The sequence below is a fragment of the Dreissena polymorpha genome, chromosome 16, assembly GCF_020536995.1.
Source record: "Dreissena polymorpha isolate Duluth1 chromosome 16, UMN_Dpol_1.0, whole genome shotgun sequence".
Lineage (NCBI taxonomy): Eukaryota > Metazoa > Mollusca > Bivalvia > Myida > Dreissenidae > Dreissena > Dreissena polymorpha.
Window position 1 is genome coordinate 45,868,792 of NC_068370.1, and position 23,767 is coordinate 45,892,558.

The 23,767-nt window shown below is 34.3% G+C and overlaps 1 protein-coding gene across 1 annotated transcript; it reads left to right on the forward strand.

The window, feature by feature from the left end:
• Nucleotides 1-4,859: 4,859 nt before the first annotated feature.
• Nucleotides 4,860-15,101, forward strand: LOC127862947 (hippocalcin-like protein 1). The gene is made up of 2 exons (XM_052402214.1): nucleotides 4,860-5,658; nucleotides 11,057-15,101. Exons 1-2 carry the CDS (start codon nucleotides 5,260-5,262, stop codon nucleotides 11,330-11,332), a joined length of 675 nt encoding a protein of 224 aa, XP_052258174.1. The 5' UTR covers nucleotides 4,860-5,259; the 3' UTR covers nucleotides 11,333-15,101.
• Nucleotides 15,102-23,767: the final 8,666 nt, after the last annotated feature.

Sequence of the window (23,767 nt, forward strand, 5' to 3'; positions counted from 1 at the left end):
ATGTGCGTAAAGTGGCGTCCAAGATTAGCCTGTGCAGTCCGCACAGGCTTATCAGGGACGACACTTTCCGCTTTTATGACATTTTTCGTTTAAATGACGTCTCTTCTTAGCAAAAATCCAATTAAGGTGGAAAGTGTCGTCCATGATTAGCCTGTGCAGACTGCACAGGCTAATCTATAACGACACTTAACGCACATGCATTATGCCCAGTTTTCTCGGAACGCGACCCATTTGCTAAATTCTTTATACATGCCCCAGCCTATAATTAATTTCAAACGGTTAAATACAATTAATGTAATATTACTCTTGTAAGAACACCAGACATTTGGCAAAATCGAATATTATGTGCACACAGAAGTATCGACATACATACACACATCGATCAATTTAAGCAAACAGTGAACGCTTAACTAAACATTAGCAAAAAAGTGCGCATGTGCATCAGTTTGAAAACAAACCATCAATTGAGTCTTGTTCTGAGAAAACTGGGTTTATTGCATATGCGTAAAGTGTCGTCCCAGATTAGCATGTGCAGTCCGCACAGGCTAATCAGGGACGACACTTTCCGCTTTTATGGTATTTTTCGTTTAAAGGAAGTCCCTTCTTACCGAAAATCTTGTTTAAGCGGAAAGTGTCGCCCCTGATTAGCTTGTGCGGACTGCACAGGCTAATCTGGGACGACACTTTACGCACATGCATTATGTCCAGTTTTCTCAGAACGCGATTAAATAAATAGAGCCTTAGCTGAACCTTTTACACAATTAATTTGATTTCATGGAAATATACAAAACTTTAAAGAGTGGATAAAAAATACCTTGAAAGTTTGTTGAGAAACGGCATAATAACACATTATTCGCCATAAGACAAAATGATTTATCGTAAAACGTACATATAAAAATACCGTAGAAAGCAACCAAAATTCAAATGTACATTGATATGCACAGTGAGTTTATAAATATAATTTCATCATTTATTGAACACTTTCTTGAGCATGCTGGGGCGCTAGCTTGAAACGCAAGCACCCAACAATTGCTATTTATCGAGCGCTAATGTATGCCTAATTAAAAAGTAGTTTGATTTTATATGAGTGAATACAACTGCACAGAATACTATGTGACTAAACTTTAAGCGCATGCATTAAGCCCAGGTTTCCCAGAAAACGGCTAATATGTTTAAATTTTCTTACCAAATTAAATTCCAAGTTTCATAATTCATGTGTGACAGTAATAATGGTCGTTATGGCACATTAACTATCATCAAGACCACCGAAATAACGCAGGATGCTAAATAATAAATAAGTTAAGTCTTAAACACGTGGTCTTCAGAAGGTTTATATAATCCGCATATAAATTATGCATAGCGAACAATAGGGAACAATAATGTACCGTTACATAAGATATATTATTTAATGTCGGCGTACACATACCACACGTGCAGCTTAATGATCTCATGTAAACATAATTTCGTAATGTCTTGCAAAAGAACTACAATCTTAATAAGCTTCATACTTTTAGTTGGCTCAGAAAGTAGTCCAACCCACGTGTTTTAACTGCCCACTCTGTCCAGTTTGCAATGTGTTTACAGCAGTTGCGAAGGCACTTCATCCGCCAAAGGCTGTCCGGTTACCGCAGTGAATGATACATGCACTTCTCACAAAGGCGATCCGGCTTCAATCTCCGCTCCCGGCGCATGTACGTTTAGTCTGTGGACACCATCCCGGAAAGGTGGGGTTTCATCCGGGTACTCAGGTTTCCCCACAGCACAAGGCCACACCAAAATTGAATAACTTTCTGGAAAATCTTGAAATGCAGCTATAATTCAACATTCGTCCCAAGTTTTGCGAGTCAAATAAGCAAATTAGGTAGGCAGACGCAAACGCGTTTTATTTCCTAAAATGCCATGTAAGACTACACATAACGAAGAAACATGCTAAAGGAATTGAATGAATGTAAGACATGGAATAGTAGTCTCCAAACTTATATGTATATAAGCAAATCAATTCTTCATTCCTTTTTTTTTGGATGTGTAATCAAAGTGAGTGAATGACGTTATTGTTTTGACGTAACAGACATTACAGACGTCTAAGTACGAACTATAAATGACATGTACTAAATCGAAACCCAGGCGTTGGTCGTTTAACTCATTGCGCTATTGATACAAACCAGTGTTAGCAGAAGGATATTGGATTTCCATGTATGAGAGGTGGACCAAACACGTTGGGAATCACGTGTGCTGATATTTTACAGATGCTCTAATGACCTGTTGACTTGATAAAATTAGTTGGTTACATCAGTTAGGTTCTTAACACTATTATTTCTCGGAACATTCAGTTTTTGTATTTGAATGCATATCCAAGTGGTTCAGTTGTTTAAGGTAACATGCTTACCGTCTTATTATTTTTTTAGTGGTGAACAAAATAAGCTCGGTCTTTTTGAAAATAGCACAGACTATCTTACGCATTGTCGTTATTGCAGCGAAAGACAACATTTTTGTTTTTAAAGCCTTTAGTACCCGTATCTACATTTTTCTAAATTCAAAGAGTTCATTTACATAATATGTCTTAAATTAGAATACTAATAAATTGGCAATTTTACACTCATAGTCTTAAACAGAGTCAATTTGGTATACAGGTTGTGCATAAACTTCAGTTTAACTGATAAAAAAAATCGTATATCGAGAGTTTACTTTTATTCGTACCAATTTTTGTTAATAACCTAATCGTTTTATTAATTTTTTTTTAAATGCGGTAATTTAAAAAATCCGCGCTGTTTTGCCGACATCCCTTGTACATGTATTTTAAGACAAGAATCAGTGACAATTTAAAACATTTGGAACATATGTACGCGTAAAATTTAAAAACGTGTACGAAAATATATATAATTTATATATATTGTGATTATCTTAACAGCTTTTCTTCGATATCCTATTGCCAACAGTGCGAGGGCATTAAAGTGATTGGATTTCAAACATATTATATAAAAGGAGGTTTTGAACAAGACCTTTCATCATAAACATTTTTCATTTACAAAACAATTTTCTTATTCGATTTAAATTGTTCAACTTGTTAGCTGACATTCACAATAAAGCTTGGTCAATGTATTACTGGAAAAAAACGTACAAGGTTAAGTCAAGCCGCCAAATGCCGAAAATTGTGTTATGTTATTTATTATTCAAGCACAATACCAACGTACGTTGTTTCAATTATGTGTGGTCACAATTATTAACCGATCTTGCACTGATTTCCCGAGGGTTAATGCAGTGTTAATTTACTTAATTGGTCCTTCCATTGTTTATACTTAAGACTCCAGAAATAAACCACCAAGAGAGGAACAAACGAGACATAACCTTCATATTTACCAAACAATAGACCGGGCGCAGTATTCGCTGTAACCAGCATTTATAAGTGCAAACCACCGAAACACACGTGTTCGTGGTAAACATTCCCGAGTTGATATTTGTTTCTGTTGCGTTGCCAATAAGTTGATTAAGGCTTGCTTGTCGGCAATATAAAAAACATGACAAATTAGTGCTTCTCGATTTTCGCGGTCATGCTGTAACACTGCGCCAATGACAGTGTAACGATGTTAAAGTATATGTGCAAGTCTGTGTGAAAAAATGAGCTGTCTTAGGGTCAACCGTGGACCGAAACCTTGCATGTGATCGATCCCCTGCGGAAATCAGCAGCTGACAAGTTATGTCCTAGTTTTATTAAAAAGATATGACGGGGTCCAAATATGTGCATCAACGCCGGCTCGATTGCTTATTTCTCAGACGAGTTACACTCGATTAGACCAATTGAAATGTTATGTTCATCTGAAATTGGTTTTATTATCGGTACGCGTAGTAGTAGAGAGTAAGTAGTAGTAGTAGTATTTATTATAAGTATTTTATTATTATTATTAGAGTAGTAGTAGTATTAGTAGTAGTAGTAGTAGAAGAAATAGTCGTTAGTATTAGTTAGTAGTAGTAGTAGTAGTAGTTAGTAGTTTAGTAGTAGTAGTAGTAGTAGTAGTAGTAGGAGTAGTAGTCTAGTAGTAGTAGTAGTAAGTAGTAGTAGTATTATTGTAGTTTAGAGTATTGTAGTAGTAGGTATTAGTTATAGTAGTAGTAGTAGTAGTAGTAGTAGTAGTAGTAGTAGTAGTAGTAGTAGTAGTAGTAGTAGTAGTAGTAGTAGTAGTAGTAGTAGTAGTAGTAGTAGTAGTAGTAGTAGTAGTAGTAGTAGTAGTAGTAGTAGTAGTAGTAGTAGTAGTAGTGTAGTAGTAGTAGTAGTAGTAGTAGTAGTAGTCGTAGTAGTAGTAGTAGTAGTAGTAGTAGTAGTAGTAGTAGTAGTAGTAGTAGTAGTAGTAGTAGTAGTAGTAGTAGTAGTAGTAGTAGTAGTAGTAGTAGTAGTAGTAGTAGTAGTAGTAGTAGTAGTAGTAGTAGTAGTAGTAGTAGTAGTAGTAGTAGTTAGTAGTAGTAGTAGTAGTAGTAGTAGTAGTAGTAGTAGTAGTAGTAGTAGTAGTAGTAGTAGTAGTAGTAGTAGTAGTAGTAGTAGTAGTAGTAGTAGTAGTAGTAGTAGTAGTAGTAGTAGTAGTAGTAGTTAAACTTACTATTTCGTATAGTGTAACACCCCTTTATGTATTAGTCTTATAGCGGGCAATATATCGACTGATTGTATCATTTATAACGTGCTAATAAAGATCTCGCCAATGTGATACCTTGATTTTAAGCGTGCAGATCGATAGTGATCTTGAATTCTTTCTTTAGCTTCCCCAATCAATTATGCGAAATGGGAAATTGAACTTCAGCCAAGCATCCGATGGGTATGTATAGCTGGATTTAATCCAGATTTTCCAATTCCAACGACAATGGCCCATCGCGATGTTGGTATTCGTAAATGTAGTATCGGAATCCGCGTGACGTTGGACGATTGATGACTTCGGGGTTATAAACCGCTTTTGTAATCTTTATGATCAATAATAGTAGCATTTGAAATTCTTAAAACGCGTCATTCGATAGACAACAATTATGTAGTAAAGCGGTATATCGCGGGTGATTTTAAATTTATTGTTAATGGAAATTTGTTAGTTCATTTTCGCTTGGGAATATTATTCGTTTTAGAAGTGGCAGAGCGAAATCTTTGCTTGATTGCGGCAAATTCGTTAACGTGGAATTATGAGTTATTACAAAAAATTAACATTATCATTCCGTCAAAATTAGTTTGTGGTTGTTGTTATCAATACTATTTGCGTGCATTTAACACGAATAAAGACATTCATAATGGGAGCAAAAGTAACAAAATCACCAACGAAACTGGATAAAAAATCCGTCGACAAATTGCGACATTTGACACAAGAAGAACTATCGGAGGAGGAGATTCAAGCATGTTTTAAAACTTACCAACAAAGCAGCAGTAGCGGAAAGTCCGACCTGACCAGGGACGAGTTTAAGAACGTTTACCGTGGTATTTTCCGGTGCGATAACGGTGAGTTTGCTGAACACATTTTTAGAACGTTTGACCTGAATAACGATGGCCACGTGGACTTCCAGGAGTTCTTACTCGGACTTTGCCTCGCCGGAAGTAAGGACACGGAAACAAAGATCACCTGGGCGTTCAAAGTGTACGACATTGACGGTGACGGCACGATATCATGGGCCGAAATGAGGAATATTATCAAGGTAACTATGCATCGGAAGGTCATAACACTCTGTGTGTATTGTTGTTTTTAATGTGTTTAGTGTTAAGAAAATCTCTAGTGTCCAATAGCTAGGTGATGTGCCGTGCTCCTTTTCGGTTTCCACATAATGCCCCTTTTAGGCGTTAACACAGAAATGGCGATTATCTTTGACTTGTATGTGTTTTTTTAAACACTCAATATAAAGGTTTTGTATACGTGTCGTATAAAAAATGTGGATTTCCCAACAGTTTAAATGTGTTTTGTACATGGATGTATAAAACTTATGCCCCGATAGCATTCTGAACAATCAGTAGTTACAAACTAATGTTACCAGTAGTTAGCTGTACAGAATCATAATTATTACGTTGGGACGTATAACTTATGTTCAATTGAACAGCACCCTATATAAATATCAAACAAAAATTAACTGACACGTATTCGTTAAGACTTAAAACTCGTGTTCAATTAAACGCTACTCTATTTCTTAAACAACAATAAACTCACACATAGAAATACTTTCAAGCGATATAATTTTAAATACAGCTCTAGAAATAACATTTATATTTTCTGCTTTGGGACAGACATCCTTTCCTCGCAATTTGTTATCTTTTGTTTAAATACAAAAACGATGTTATATAAACAAAATGGAGCACGTAAACGAAATTGACAAAACCCACATTATCACATATTTTTTATGAAAGTGTAATATCGTGATGGAAGGCAGTGGTATGCTAGGCGTTGTATTATAATCTTTTTTATTAATAAAATGACACGTCTTATAATAGAAATATTACATACTGTACGCGTTATTCGAACTGGAATAGGCGTTTTTATAAGTATTTAGTATCTTTGATTTAATATAGTTTTATGCTTTGTTTTCTTTATTCAAAAACTTCATTTGTAACATATGTATAAAACTGGTCAACGAATGCATGTGATAGGAATTATAGTACTTACAATAAACTATTCTTAAGTCATAATTAGATTCAACTTTGTGTACTAGTTTTACATTGACTTCAGTTCAAACTATTAAACAGATCGGGTGTATTAAGAATGTATTTGATTATACTTTTGTTGATTACTGTGTATTATTGTATAAATATAATGTATTCATGATTAACTGCTACAATCCTCATTGTTTAGCATAAATGTTTTGAAATATGTCACTGTAAGTAAACAATACTTAATGACTATGTACGCTTTAAGTTAAAAACCTTTTAGGGAACAATTAAGTGTTTATATTTCTGAATATGTTTTTTAATATCCAATTTCAAACAATACGAACACAGGAAAGTTATCGGATATTTTACACATGATATGAAATAAGGTTTTAAATAAACCCTCCATCATATAAAAGTTTAATTTGCAAAACAATATTCGTATTCCTATTTAGTTATTCAACTATTCGGCTGACATTCGTAATCAACTTAGTCTATGTATTAATACCCTCACATCGGTATTCTAAAGTGTAGTTACCCGGTACCGAATATTTTGTTACGTTATTTATTAATTACAATAAGTATTTTGCGTTGTTATCATTTCCGCAATGTGTTTGTAAACAGGTACGTTTGGTCACAATTATAGCCATGCGTTGTTATCATTTCCGCAATGTGTTTGTAAACAGGTACGTTTGGTCACAATTATAGCCATGCGTTGTTATCATTTCCGCAATGTGTTTGTAAACAGGTACGTTTGGTCACAATTATAGCCATGCGTTGTTATCATTTCCGCAATATGTTTGTAAACAGGTACGTTTGTTTACAATTATAGCCATGCGTTGTTATCATTTCCGCAATGTGTTTGTAAACAGGTACGTTTGGTCACAATTATGGACAAGTCTAGTGCTAATTTCCCGAGGGTTAATGTAATATTAATTTACTTAATTGGTCCCTCCATTGTTTGTACTCTGAGCTCCAGGAATAACCCATTAACAGAGTAACAATCGGGATATGGCCTTCAGATTTATCCAATAATCGAACGGCTTTCCAAGCGTCAATGAGTGCAAACCATCGAAACACACGCGTTGATGTTTAGTATTCTAGTTTAGTATAGTATATTGGTTTCTGTTGCATTGTTTGCTAGGTTTGTAAGTAAATACGACTATACCACACAACTAATAATACGTGTTTCTCGGTTTTATGGTACTGTATAAAGAAGTAAAAAGTATAAACTAAGCACACAATCAAAAAGTAATCCCATACCAACTTAGTAGTTAATGTAAAATTATGACGAATGTGGGAGGATTATCACGTCAACTCGATTAGTTGCCTTTTGGTTTCTAAAATGAGTTATCTGATTAAATTGTTAGAGAGGTTTATGTCTATGAGTTATCCGTTTGTGTGAAAATATGATGAGAAGAGATATCGACGACGCATGGGACCGATTCCCAGTGGAAAGCCGCACCTTGCAGTGACAATAATTTGGTTTTGTAATAGATTATTTAGGTTCAATAAGTTCATCATCGCCAGTTTAATTGCTAAATCATATATCGGACGAGTTTGACTCGATTATAGAATCGAAACCATATGTTCAACTGAAATTGGTTTCAGAAGACCGCACCAATGTTCATCGTCTACAACATTTCATGACGAAAGTAACCTCAAAGTATAAACAGCATAGCTATTTGTGTACATAACATTTTAAATGAACCACGTCATCATTTTGTTTATTGTATTTACAAATAATATTGGCGAACCATTTGAGGTCCATAAACACATGTGCTTAGGATCTTGATATCTTATGAATGTTTATGTTAATATTTGCCGATGACAATACTTTTTTACAACTGATATCCGTTGTCAACAACACAATTTAAATTGTTAAAAAGTAATGGAGTCACCGGACGAATATCGGAAAAACTATGGTGTGTATTTATGCAAAAGTGCTCATATTAAAAAATGTGTTTATCCTGACTCTGCTGCAAACATTGACTTAATAAAGCAGGGTCGAATAAACTAATTAAGCTCCAGCAACCGAAAGCATATTCTTACGCTCCGATTAACATGTTCTAATATTTGACCTTTTACAAAACGTATTGATACATGGGAAAATCCTGAGATATGTTTTGTCACAACAAAAAGATAGTTCAAGTAATAAATGTGTATAAAATTCAAGCAAACATATGGCAATGAAGTTATCAATTCAAGCAAACATATGGCAATGAAGTTATCAATTTTGCCTTTAAATTTATTTACTCATAACCTTTAATATACGGCGTTTCTTTTAATAAATAGAAAGGTTACACTCCACTAAATCATACTTATTTTCGATGGTCTGCAATTGATTTAATAGTCTAATGAAATATCATTCAATCGAAAAAACTAAAGCTATATTTTAATGGAATTCCTTATCCTTTTTTGCAGGCGCAACTGTTTATATTCACAGTTTCTCAGTTTATATGAAATAATTCATCGTTAAGTGTGACATTTAACTGTTCATCCGTTTTCACAGACACTCGTTTCAGTCAACGACCTTGAACTTGAACACAAATTTAGTTTTTATTTTGATGCGGCATTTATTTTGCATTTAAAAAACAAACAAATCATATGCTCGATTCATTTTTTATTTCTTCCAATATTTTCAATAGGAAAGTACTAAAAGGAACCGTTAAAAACTATTGTTTACGTGACACAATCGGTAGTCAGCAATGTTGTGTACATATTGGAAGATCGACTTGAATAATAATTGTGTTATGTTAATAAATAATTTGACTTTAAAACAATGTGTTAAAGACATAATTTAAAATGAAGCAGGATAAATCGAATTCATGGTTGGTGCCGAGATAGAAAAAGTTTATCCGGTTCGGCCCGAAAAAAAGAAAAATAGGGCTCGCTAAAGCTCACCCAATATTCTTTTTCTAAGCCTTACCCGATAAACTTTCTCCATCTCGGCACCAGCCATGTATTCTCTCTCTATATATATGAACTCAATGGTGGGTATCTTGCTTTTTCAGGTACTCAGCTACGCATTCCATTTTTATTGAATGACTCACTTAAACATGATCTGAATGAGCCAGTCTCTAAAGCATATAATTACATTATTTCATTATTCAGAAGTATCAAATTAGATACTTAATTGATACTTTTCGATTCATTTGTAACACCGATAATCACGTACTGATTATGTCTTTGAAGTCTGAAGAATTTACGATACATGCATGTGCTTGATATATTTCACTAAAAACTATATGAGACTTGTTCTGAGAAAACTGGGCAAAATGCATGTGCGTAAAGTGGCGTCCCAGATTAGCCCGTGAAGTCCGCACAGGCTTATCAGGGACGACACTTTCCGCTTTTATGGTATTTTTCGTTTAAAGGCATCCCATCTTTACCGAAAATCTAGTTTAAGCGGAAAGTGTCGTCCCTGATAAGCCTGTGCAGACTGCACATGCTAATCTGGGACGACACTTTACGCACATGCATTATGCCCAATTTTCTCAGAACGCGACAAATATTAGAACATTCTGTGGATTTGTCAACAAACATCAAATGCTGATGAACTAGTCGAACTAAGTCGCTGCCTATTTAAGTCATTTGCAAAGAACAAGGCCTAAACTAGTGGTGTAAAATCATGAGATCAAAGAAGACTTTTATTATTTGAGTATTTAATTTCTTAACGACTTCTGATGTCCACATTAATATTTATAGAAAATGGTGTTAATTTAATGCTGTTAAAACTGCACTTGAATCACTTTGTTTTTGTCATCGGTGCTTGTATTTTACGATTAACATTGAAATCGTGAATTTTCGCCCATCACGAGGACATTAATAAAACATTACCTTCAGTCAAGGCTGCGCATATATAAACAGATCAGCCTACTGTTGAGGTGCATTAGATTATCATGGGGATCGCAAACTGAATGCGATGTGATCGAGCATAGTTTTAGTTCACAATAGAACTCTTGATCACTAGTTTCTTTTAATTATTCCATGAATTATAAATAATAAATAAATAACAAAATGACCAACTAAAATTTACTATAAATCTAAACATGTGTAAAATTATATAAACGGTAAACTTAAAAACGGAATGATGAAAATTGTATATGCATATTTGTATACAATACATAATTTAATGATACACAAGTTTTGCGGATTAGAGTATTTAAATAATACAACATTCTTAAAAATATGTTGAAACATAGTATTTAACCAGTTACTTAACCCATTTATGCCTTGCGTCTAGAAAAAAAAGGCCTTGGCAAACAGCGTAGACCCAGATGATGCGGCCTCTCATCAGGGTCTGCGCTGTTTGCTTAAAGTAATTTCTGTAAGAAATATTCTAAATATAGAAATAAATATACTAGACATCTCTAATTTTGGAATTAAATTGATCCAATTTAGAAGGATGGGAAAGTCAACTAGGCATAAATGGGTTTATAAAGGCTATTTGTGTTCCAGTCCGTCTGCAAGATCGTCAGTGAGAGTGTCGTGGACCAGATAGACCACGAACTCACGCGGAACAACCAAGACTTCCGGCCGCCGGCTCTCAAAAGAACCAACACCGTGGAAACGTACGAACAGAGGGACAAAGTGGCGGAAATCGCCGACAAGATTTTCCTCGAGTTGGACCAAAACAAAGACGGGTTTATAACCTTAGAGGAATTTAGGGACGGCGCGATGAAAATCCCCCAAGTCGTCCATCTTCTTGAATGTGTATGTGTAGCGGATGGTTAGCGATGGGTTGTGCAGGGGTGAGAAAATATTTGGTAGAAGTTTCGGTGGAGTGTAATGCTTGTTATGTAAATAAGGTTCAAGGTAAAAGTAAGTGCACGGATAAGTAAATGTAATACACGAAGACCGTTCAATAAGTAAGACTTTTTAATAAAAGCCAAAGCTTATACAAAAATTCGCACAAACGAACGTATAACAGCGATCATTGTGGTGATCAGTTTTTACGATGAAATCACGTGTGTTATCGCCATGTTGATTTCGATAACGGAGATGGAAAGAAGACGATGCGTATTTATCCAAGTGGTCAACCATTTCATCCTGATATATTAGTTGTTAGCCAACGCATGTGAATGAAAGGATTAATAATTGAGTCGTGTTCTGAGAAAACTGGGCATAATGCTTGTGCGTAAAGTATCGTCCCACATTAGCCTGTGCAGTCCGCACAGGCTAATCAGGGACGACACTTTCCGCCTTAACAAGATTTTTGGTAAGAAGGGACTTTCTGTAAACGAAAAATACCTTAAAAGCGGAAAGTGTCGTCCCTGATAAGCCTGTGTGGACTGCACAGGCTAATCTGTGACGACATTTTACGCACATGCATTATGTCCAGTTTTCTCAGAACGCGACTATTATGTACTTGAATGCAATCGACGTCATCTGTGTAGTATGGGCATGATTATTGGTATCGGTTAATTGTGTTTATTGTACACTTAATTGCTTTTCAGCTAAATTCACGTGATTCTAAATGTTTAGTCTATAGTGGATGTTTTATTAACTGACAGAGTGTGCATGATTCCACGGTGATCAAATGTGTTATTTTTAGAAAGTTTAAACGTCGAAGTGTTTTCCGTTATTGATCTCCATATATTGACATGCACATAATCTTCGGTTTCAACATTAACCCAAATCGGCTTTCAATCAAAATGTTTTTGGGTCGAATACCAAAACAATTCTGTTTGTATGTCACCTGAGCTAGAAGTGCTGAAGCTGAGCTATTGTTAACACCACATGTCCAGCGTCCATCTTCGAGCGGTGTGCTTCGTCAACTTTTAGCTCGTTACCACTCTAGAGGCCACGATTCTTTTCAAATCTGGGTGAAAATGTATAAGAATCTTTTTCTTGACCATATGTTATCGGAGTTTGAATCTGGGTAACATGCTTTTAAAACTAACAGACCAAGTCAAATCTTATTAAAAAAACAACAACATTGTAACCACTCTAGAGTCCACATTAATTGCTCATTCTTTGTGAAACTTTGTAAGAATGTTTATCTTCGTCATAATAATTCAACGTTTGAATCTGGTGCAAATGAAGTAAAAACCAGATCATCTTGTAAAGTCATCAACAAGTGTTGTCCGTAGGCGTATGCGAGCGATTAAGGACAATTATGGTCCTCTTGTTTACTTTTATGATTAACGATCCCTTCTTGATTTATGGATTATTTTGCACAAATGTTTTTATTGCAATGCTGTATCATTTTATGTACTACATGAAACGTAGCAAAAATTATTTGAACATAACTTATGCATATTAAGAGATACATTGTTTGTTGGGTATGTTTTGAAAATTGTTAAGAGCGAACTAGGAGAAAATCAAACAATACTACAACAAAGAATTAGAGATACACATATAAATATCGCGGAAAATTAAACATTATTATGTATCATATCGATTAAGGACAATTATGAAAGTTCGCCTTCCAATAGAATCCATGTAAAAATTCTGCTATATACAAAACAATTTTTATATGATATCCCAAAACGAATAAAGTCATCGTTAAAATACTAAATCGTTTCAAGGATATAACCACTGTGAAAGTAGTGATGCTTTGACAGTTGATTAAACTTGTCTGGTGTTTGTTTCGTAAGATAAAAGCAAACACACGTAAATTTTCATTACATTAAAAATGTTTATGGGTAAAAGAAATATACCCATACCGCACGCTTTCATAAAGATGTTTTCCAGTTATTGTATTACAATGTTTGCAACAAGATTACTACATACTGATTTTGTATGTGTAGAATAATGATGCACTCTTGGACAGGTTTTAAAATTGATACCGTTTCTTCTCTTGAAAAATGTATCGCATGCATTAATTTCTTAACCCATTTATGCCCAGTGGACTCTCCCATCCTTCTAAATTGGATCATTTTATTTCCGAAATTAGGGGTGTCAAGTATATTTATTTCTACATTTAGAATATTTCATAAAGAAATTCAATTAAGCAAACAGCGTAGACCCAGATGCGACGCCGCATTATGCGGCGTCTCATCTGGGTCTAAGCTGTTTGCAATTTCCTTTTTTCAGGACGCTAGGAATAAATGAGTTAAAATTATAATTAACAACGTATTTCGAATTGTGTTTTACATGTCTTGATTGTTACATTGCTCATATAGAATGCTTTAGCCGGAAAGTACTTACTGATATTGATTACTATTAAGTTAATTGTTAGTCGTGCAGTGTGCAAATCCTGGGTATGGTATTCAAATGAACAAACTATGTTTGTTTTAACATTTAAAAATCAATACACGTAATGATTAAGTAATTGGACAACAATTATACTCTCTTCCGTGAAGGTAATTCTCGGGTACAAGCAAACATGAACGTAACAAACGACTGGCATATCGACACATGACAACGAATATCTAAGGTTGAAATGGTTCATATCAATAAACCACAATTGCCAATTGTTTGATTAAACCAGACAGCATAACTGGCATGAACTTAAATACCAGATGTTTTATCTTCAAGTTCAGCAAACACGTTCTTATTTGTCAAGCTCAACTTCAACCATCCTAAGAGTCGCGGAGTACATTTAAAAAGACGGACCCGCGTCCTACGACAATGGGTCTAATGCTATATGCGTCCAGCGTAGCTCCAGATTAGCGTGTGCAGTCAAACGATGAATGGTCAGGAGCTACACTGTCTGCTTACGTTATATCATATAAACACAGAAAGTTGGACGTTAATCTCAGTTGTTTGTGGTAAATATTAGTCTTCTGTGTGTTCTTAAAAATAGCGCTCACAGATTTTAAATTGTTGACATTTATTTTGATGTACCTTTTAAATGTTGGGACTAATATTTAACTTTAAATTTGCAGATCTGCAAAACTTTCAACTTCATGTTTGCTAAATAGATTATTCAACGTCTATATTTTCGTAAACTGCGGAAAATGTTTGCGCAGGCTCGTCACAAGTACATGCAAATGATTACAGCAGTAATAATACTATAAACATATTTTTGGTGAGTACTTAAGCAATGCGTAAGCGAGGTTGTTGAAATGTATACATACTACTTACATAATTAATATAAATCAATCAAAGTCTGCAGTTAATAAAACCTTTACTCGTCGAACAAAAACATTGTGAGGCTATAAAAAGAACTAACACAAAACTACTGAAAATACTAAGAAGATGAGTAATAAAAATACCATAGTATATTGTATTCATTTAAAAATAACAATTATAAAAAAATGCAAGACATGAGATTTATAAATGAAACGTAATAACAAACCAAATAAATAATTATATACTATATTGATAAAGTCTTAGAGTGTATAATATACTGTTGAAATGAATTAACTGAAAAGCAAAAATTGTGTAGACAGAGAAAAAAACCACTCATTGATGAAAACAAAAAAAATTAAGTCAAATTTTAATCATAAGAACATCTAAAGTTGTATTATAATGTAGAATAATTGTATGCCATTTGTTTAAATTGTATCTGTGTTGATGGACATTTATGTATTTTTGAACACTGTTAAGTACATAAACTGACATATGAGATGTGAAAAAAAAGCTTCAAAATAACTGACCTTTTTATTTTTCCTATTCAAATGTATATGTAATCTATAAAGTAAAAGCGATTGTCTCGGTTCATTGATGTACGATGCCAGCGAATTTCGATTTAATTATTTTAATTACTTACTGATCAAGTAGCATATGACTTTACTTACAAGATATGTATTGATGCAAAGCATCAAAAGGCGTCGGGAATTTCAGTGTAAAAGGCACTCAATGAAGTTACATGGAACGATTTTTTTCTACTGTAAATATTAATATATTGGCCGATTATTTTAAACAAAATAGAAAAAGATACTGGTATAACCATTATCTATAATTTTGTGTTATAACCCCCAAATAACCATTATCTATGATGTTGTGTTATAACCCCCAAATAACCATTATCTATGATTTTGTGTTGTAACCCCCAAATATTTTTTAGTTCATTTTATTTACATTGGTTTCCTTTTTTACTGGCATCCGTGTGCAGTGTTAATTAATGGAACAGAACTGTGTAGGTTTTAAAAAATTTGCTTCATCTTGCAAGCGTAATTTCATAATTTTCTCAACTTCAAGGGGAGATGATTCTGAACTTATTCTTACGTTGCTCATTTACGATAGGGATTGAGTACTCATTGATATGAAAACACTGTAAAAGTTTTAATGTGTTTACGCACCCCCCCCCCCCCACCTCTCACACATATATTTCATGGGCATAATAAAAACAAACAATTGTTACAATAAAACAGCACATTTATTAAACTAAAATGTCTACATCAAAACAAAAAGTTAACATAGAACACAAATACAATGATTTGATTCTACTGGGGCTCGAACCTTGGGCCTCTCACATGTGAAGCGAGCGTGTAACCACTACACTACGGAACCGCTTGAAAAATCACCTTCTAACTAAGATATTAATAAGTGACTGTAGTGTAACGGTTATCAATAAAGCAATAAACCGGGTAATCGCTGTCGTCTTGTAAAATTGAGGAAAATACGCGTTAACCAAAACTCGAACAGCAAAAGTCTGCGCTATTGTTAGAAAAAACACAAAATAAATATATTTTAATTATGTTTTGTTTTTATACAAAACCAGAAAGTTTCACCGGTTCGCGTATTTGCCCAGTCCCTGTGATTTTTTTATTGCCCATTCCCTGTGATCAGTTATTAATTAAAAGAATTAGCTTTGCATTATTGGCAATAAATGTTGTAGTAAATGTAATAGGCACAAATGCATTACTTATTTACACTAATTTACACACAAAAATCACCACTATGCAAGATATTCTGACAACAAAAATATATACATTGATCCGTAAAATAGCTTCTCCTCCCATAAGCGAAAAAACCGTATTAAATACGAGTCGCCGCACTTCAGTGCGACGCCCATAAGTAGGCATTAACAGCACGTAAATAATTAACACATTTGATGCATATACCACTGACCATTACTTGTTTAAGCAATTTCACAACTAATTCTATTAATAGTTTGTTTCGGCTGCATTACCCAACTTTTGTAATATGTTTTCTGGTGGCATTTACTTTTGTTAACACATATCTATGGCATAAATGAATATTTTATTTAAAGTGATATTATGGGCATTTTGCACTGTTGAATTGAGCTGAAAAGAATTAACAGGTCAGAAGAGTAAGTTAAAATGTGGTTACTGATTAATTATCTGCAACTCACCTTGCTACCAGTTGTTTATAAAAATATATTTTATATTCGATATTCTTACGTGACCCACCCAGTCCTGTAAGCCGACATGATCCGTAAAACAAAATTGTGTCGTATGAACGAATCTGCACTAAAACTAAATTTAGGTTCAAATCGTACATGCATGATCAGTTGTCAAACGAAAGTACGGTTGATAATCGAATGCATTATTTTTCTCTTTCCGGGATATTGTTTTAGTATGTTGATGCTGCATTAACAAATATAAATGTATATGAAGTGAAAACACCAAAAATAAACAACGGTTGCGATAGACACCTATAAACTGTTAGATGCCCATATCACTTTAAGCAAAAACTGACCGAAAGAATCTTCCGACACCTTGTAAGTAATTATATAAATACATAGACGTCACACAATAATTGTCATTGTATACTTGACGCATGATCGTTGCGATTTAAATACAACAGTAAATAATTCAGGCGTATATATAAACGTTACTTTCCAAGATGTAAGTAATGTTACAACAAAGGCGTCCATCTTACAAGGCCGATACTGGAAAATCCAATTTAGGTGCCAAATACATTTGTGGGAACGTATGCTGGGTAAATAATTGATATATCCAATTAGTTCATTGACTGATATCGAAAGCGGGTAATTTAATTGTATTACTGACATGTGTCCGTCAACTAGAGGAAAATTACAAATAGTGATGACCCAGCAATCTGGATGCCAGTTCAATCCGTGGAAAAAATCTGAAACGCTACCACAACGGTGTCGGATATTGTATTTTTTACATGATTGAATAAATTAAATACACACCTTTACATAATATTTGTATTTGTATGATTACGTTTTCGTTGTTATCTTGTTGTTAAACGTATGCATTTTTTTCTAGCTATATTCTTGTTTCAAATTGAAGGTGCACATAAATTGTTTCGATGTAAATTATAAAAACAAATATTAAAATTTTATTTTGCCGTTAAAATTGCAGACAATTACAAACTATGCGTTAATTACGTAGATAAAAACTTTCATCAAAATACTTAAATACGAAATAGTAAACCGGGTTTAACAAGTATTTGATACAGAGCCTGCAGCATTTACAAACCTACCATGGTATGATATTCTTAAATTCGATCTGAATAAATCACCATGATAGAGACTTCAGGCTTCTCTGAACTGTTTAAAGGGATCTTTTCACGCTTTGGTAAATTGACAAAATTGAAAAAAGTTGTTTCAGATTCGTAAGTTTTCGTTTTAGTTATGATATTTGTGAGGAAACAGTAATACTGAACATTAACCATGCTCTAATATAGCCATTATATGCATCTTTTGACGATTTTAAAACCTAAAAATTATAAAGCATTGCAACGCGAAACGATTGAATAATTTGGAGAGTTCTGTTTTTGTCGTTAAATTTTGTGAAACTTTGAAGATTGCTTATATAAGGTATAAAATACGTCAAGAATGTGTACTCGGCGGAATAGCTCAGTAGGCTAAAGCGTTTTTACTTCAGGACTCTGGCAGGACTCCAGGGGTCACTGGTTCGAAACCTGCTCCGGGCAATGTTCTTTTCCTTTTTTAAATTTTTTTCTTGATTTTTTACTGGAGCTTTTACGATCCAATGTTTACATTTATTAATATAAAGCATTTAATGAATAAGTTAAAAAAATGCCAAAATCTGTGAAAAGGCCCCTTTAATTATTGTAAATAATAAGTTTATAACTAAGAATAACCGATATGTTGGTCGCGCAATGGATACTCTGTTGCAAATATCTGCATCTGAAAATTACACATTTAACAACCTTGTTAATCATATTCCAATTTCGCGCAAACCCATATTAAAAATTGTAACATTTCAAAGCGCGCTAGCGTTGCTATACATTTTATGTTTATTGCGTTGTCAGAATTGTTCTGCAAATTCAGAATCCAAAATGCCCGACTATTTTAATTGCATTGGAGCTGACAAAAAAGTATAAAATGTCAGGATTGTGTTGAATAATCCATGATCAATTATATCATAATTGCACGTTATTCATAGACAACCTAAAATAAATACGCAGCCATCCGGCTGACACATGGGGTGCCTTCTTTCATTTATCCCTGAACAAACACCGTTTGAGCCGATTAATAAATGTCACCGTTCACTCAGAGTTCCACATTGAAACGTTCTTACTCATAATGCTTTGACATTGTTTAACCTATGTTTGTAATATGCAGGTAACTATTTCATGCTCACAGTACCCAACGCAAATTTAAAGTAATAATCTATCTCACTCGTTAAGGTATAATACCCGTGTTGTTCTGGTGGGTTGACAGATAACTTTTTGTAGTGTAGCTGTATGATGCCTAATTTTCAATTACATATTAACTTTAAATCATTATTCGTGGGAAATACATATATTGTTATTTTAATGGTCCAATTTTTTTCATATATATTAGCATGTATATTATTGGATATGCATACAATGTCTAGCATATTGCAGAAGAGCTTACATAACCTATAACGGTGGCGCACAGTTCATAGGCAATTACCGCGTCCATGTATATATGATTCGGAAAATCAGGGCAGTTGAAATCTTAAGGAGCTCATCAGCACAGCCATCTTACCGTAGTTGACAATGTGAATGGATGCTGAATGTTGGTAAATTTGGCCGCAAGCAGAGAACAATGGGCATACTTAATGTGGGTAAAGTGTCGTCCCAGATAAGCCTGTGCAGTACACACAGGCTAATCAGGGACGACACTTTCCGCCTAAATTAAATTTTTGCTAAGAAGAGACTTCATTTAAACGAAAAATGTCATAAAAGCGGAAAGTGTCGTCCCTGATTAGCCTGTGCGAACAGCATAGGCTAATATGAGATGACAATTTACGCACAAGCATTATGCCCAGTTTTCTCAGAACGCGACTCAATTATTCCAGACCATAATTTGGTCAATCAAAGGTTTAACTGCCAGATTCTCCAGGTAATTGTTACTTGAACATGGCTACTTTGTCTTCCATTTATAATTTACAGGAGACATCATTGTACACGGCTAAAAGTGGGATAAACATACAACTTTTTATCGTATGATTGTATCATTAAGTATTAAGAAATTTGCTCATATTATGTTTTATTCTGGACAACAACTGCACCTCCGCATCGCATGATTATGCCCACTATTGTCCGTCCGTCGGCATACCCTCTGACATGCGTCCCGAAAGTTGTGTTTTAAGTAAATTTACGATCTGTTTATGGTACCATCGTTCAAATATTGTTTACATAAAAAAACTTAACAAGCAATCTACACTAATATCGACACGCTCACTTGTATTTGTTGTACCAAATTGTGTACATGCATCGTATGGACGAATCTACACAGAAAGATACTGAATTTTCAAACTTGTCTTGTATACACGAAAATGTTTGTACTGTACAGCAGAAAATATTTTGCAATTTAATAACAAAACAATTGTTTACATGATGGAACAACTTTTTCGATTTCTTTTCATTCACCAACTTTGTATTTCTTATTATTTTTTTTTATCTTGTATATACTCGCTTTAGGTCAACCGTAAGATGGTGAAGTTCTATAGCTTGACTTGTCAGCTTTGCTTTTTGATCCGTGTTATTCCGAATTTTCTACAAGGCGACTACATACCATAATTTTAGCCAGTCCACTCCAACGCAAAAACCCATCTGTCTTATAAATATATGCACGTTGTCCCTGACTGACTTAATGCTGTGGTATTAAAAAAACTATCTGCGCACATATCGGTCCTTACTGCGTAGGAAGCGTTATTAACTTTCAGCAACCAAATTATTAATTTACTTTCGCTATCTTATTTAAAAAGTTTGTAACCTCTTGTCTATCACGTGTTATCTTTTTCCTAATTTGCAAAACAGTGTAATGAATATTAATGTAATTATGGCAGAACAAAGCGTTCTTAGTGTGTGTTTTTATTTTATTTTCTAAGCCCTATTTTTCTTTGACATCTGGTTATATATTTTCGATAAGTTTGGTTTCCGATCTGCCAAAGTTAGAGTTTAGTTAATTATCATACATGTACCAGTATGTCGGTCAACATTCTCTTCTACAATCTAATTACATGATCCTTTCATGATTCGTTTCTCTTTCTTGATGTAGTCACATATGTTTTATTTTTTACATAAAACACAAATACAAACCAAACCAGATTTTTACACTACTTATTGTCATATTATAGTGTTGTACGCAGACTTTTTGTGCTGCGCTGCGCCACGCTGCCGTGATGAAGCGCCACATGGCTCTTTTAAAAAGTAAAATCCTCCACGCGCCAATAATGCATCTTTTCGAAGTTTTACTTCATTAACGTTTTTAAGTTATTGAGTATTTCAATCGATAATATTTAATGCACAAGATTGCTTGATCTATAGCTGGCTTTTGTTCATTGGCTACAATTCGAAAAGACGGTCCGGTCGAATGAGTGTAAAAATGCGGTAAAAATTACCAAATGTAGTAGGATGTTGGCAGACGAAATAGATAAGATAATGAACATTGAATTTTCTAATTCTAACCATTTTTCACTTAAAAACTTTTTATCGAAGATTTACTTCTGAGAATTGTTCTAGCACCATTTTCAGTGAATTTTTTAAAGACATTTTTTTGTGAAAATAAACGTTCTTAGAAAATAAAACAAATATCGTTCGTACAATAATTGTATTACTTGCAAAAGTTTTTAACGTTTATTATACAGAGAGGGTAATCACGTGATAGTAACGCGCGATCATAACAGTATAATGATAACAAGAAAAACAAAGATATAACTTTGACCTTAGCTTCCGAATGAAAAGGTCGTTAAGTGTCGTAAATAGCAACGATGTAATGATAACGTTAGTTAAAACAAGAGCAGAAATAAACGCAAAGCCAATCAGAAATGACATTTACATCCGGACATTTACTTGCTCGCAAAATATCAAGCTCCCTTTCTACATATTTCTGATTTTCCGATTGATCTAGGATGGTTTGCAATATTTCACCACTTCTTGCTTCTAATGAAACACTGTGTACTTATTCTGCACAAACTTTACTTTTTGATAGCAATTTAGATGTTCATTTAGTCAATTGTTCCTTTAAAATTAACTTCAGCAGAAACTTCCCGCTATCTTGTCAATGGACTTTCAACGCCGTTGGCGCTCTCGCTCCTTCTTTGAGACCCGTCGGAAAGACTTTGCTATGGTTGAGAATCAAGACTAGGCAAACAACTTGTTAAATCTTCACTGAAACCAGAATGGTCTTGATTTGTTATTTGGTGAGTAACATCGTATGGTGGTCCTCTATCAAGTGTTTTCAAACCACTTATCGTGGGGTCAAAAGGCCCCGCCGTAGAGTTTTCTTTTTTACGTAAAGTAACATAAATTCTCAAAATCAACGAATAGTTCGCAAAATATTTTGTAAAATGGAATAAACCCATACGAAATTCAGTGTTCCTTATAGCAATAGCAGACATTTCAACACTATATTTGGTATGATAACATAGATTTAAAGAGATACAAAATGTATTGTTTTGTGACACAATATGTTGAAGATTAGCTGACCAAAAAGTTGAGAAAAAAGTGCTACCAGGAAAAAATTGTGTGTTGGATCGAGAACTCATTCATGTTCACAAGACATTGGCATATTTTTGAAGTCTCACTATTGGTCATATTTGTTATTACGACAAATAGACAAATATTTGGTTCTGCAACCGATTCGAGAAAGCTTTACGGTTTCGGCGTAGCCTTTGTTTTTATGTGATACGTGAATGAACGTAAAATTCTTGTTTAATTATGTTACTGTTACGTTTCTAAATTTAATATATATATAAATATTATTATATTGTAACTAAACTAGTTGCTGTCCTACTTGTCCGGTTAAACATGCACGGTAACTTATAAACAACACCTTGTTATGGTTTCCGATCCAATATTTTTGTAAAATTATTATGCTTGTTATTATATATTGCCATAACTATAATTACATTTTCCTACACAACAACGCCAATGACGTTTGTAATTATTTTCACCGAACAAAGCTAACGGTATAACAATGAACCAATGAAATGATTAATGATGCGTTGAAATTTTGTAATTATATTAATGAAGGTTAAATCAGAATTCGCTCCTTATAATACCGGTAATAATGACTCAACCTCGCTTTGGGAAAATCGAGATTTATATGAGTCGCGTTCTGAGAAAACTGGGCTTAATGCATGTGCGTAAAGTGTCATCCCAGATTAGCCTGTGCGGTCCGCACAGGCTAATCAGGGACGACACTTTCCTCTTTAATGACATTTTTTGTTTAAATAAAGTCTCTTCTTAACAAAAATCCAATTTAGGCGGAAATTGTCGTTCCTGATTAGCCTGTGCGGACTGCACAGTCTAATCTGGGACGACACTTTACGCACATGAATTATGCCCAGTTTTCTCAGAACACGACTCATATGTGTGCGTGAAGTTCATGTGTATTTACTAGATTAGCCCGTGAAGTCCGCACATGCATTAAGTCCCGTTTTCCCTGAACGAGGTTCAAAAATAATATCTGCCTTAGCAGAAAATGGTAAATACTGGTTTCAATCCCTTTCGACATATGATTATCATATTGTATACGTTTATGCATATTTCTATGAATCATTCGACTAATGTTATGAAGGGCTTGAAGCTATGCGTCTAGCTCTTGCGAACGACTTTCCTTCCCCTTACAGATGTCGCTTCAGCCGAGTTGTTTATAAAATCCGTCTAGGTTGAACTATGTTATGGTCCGGACAAGATTTTGTATCTGCACTTCCGCTCGTACGCAAAACCGCTCATTTGGCTTTCCTAAAATAAAACCGCTTCACAAGCTGGTGTACAAACGAATAGTATACCACGTACTGTCTTGACCCTAACAAAACAAACATATCTATAACTTACTATATAACACATGTGATCTGATTGTCACCCGTTTCCGAATCCTCTAGACGTTAGACAGTTCGT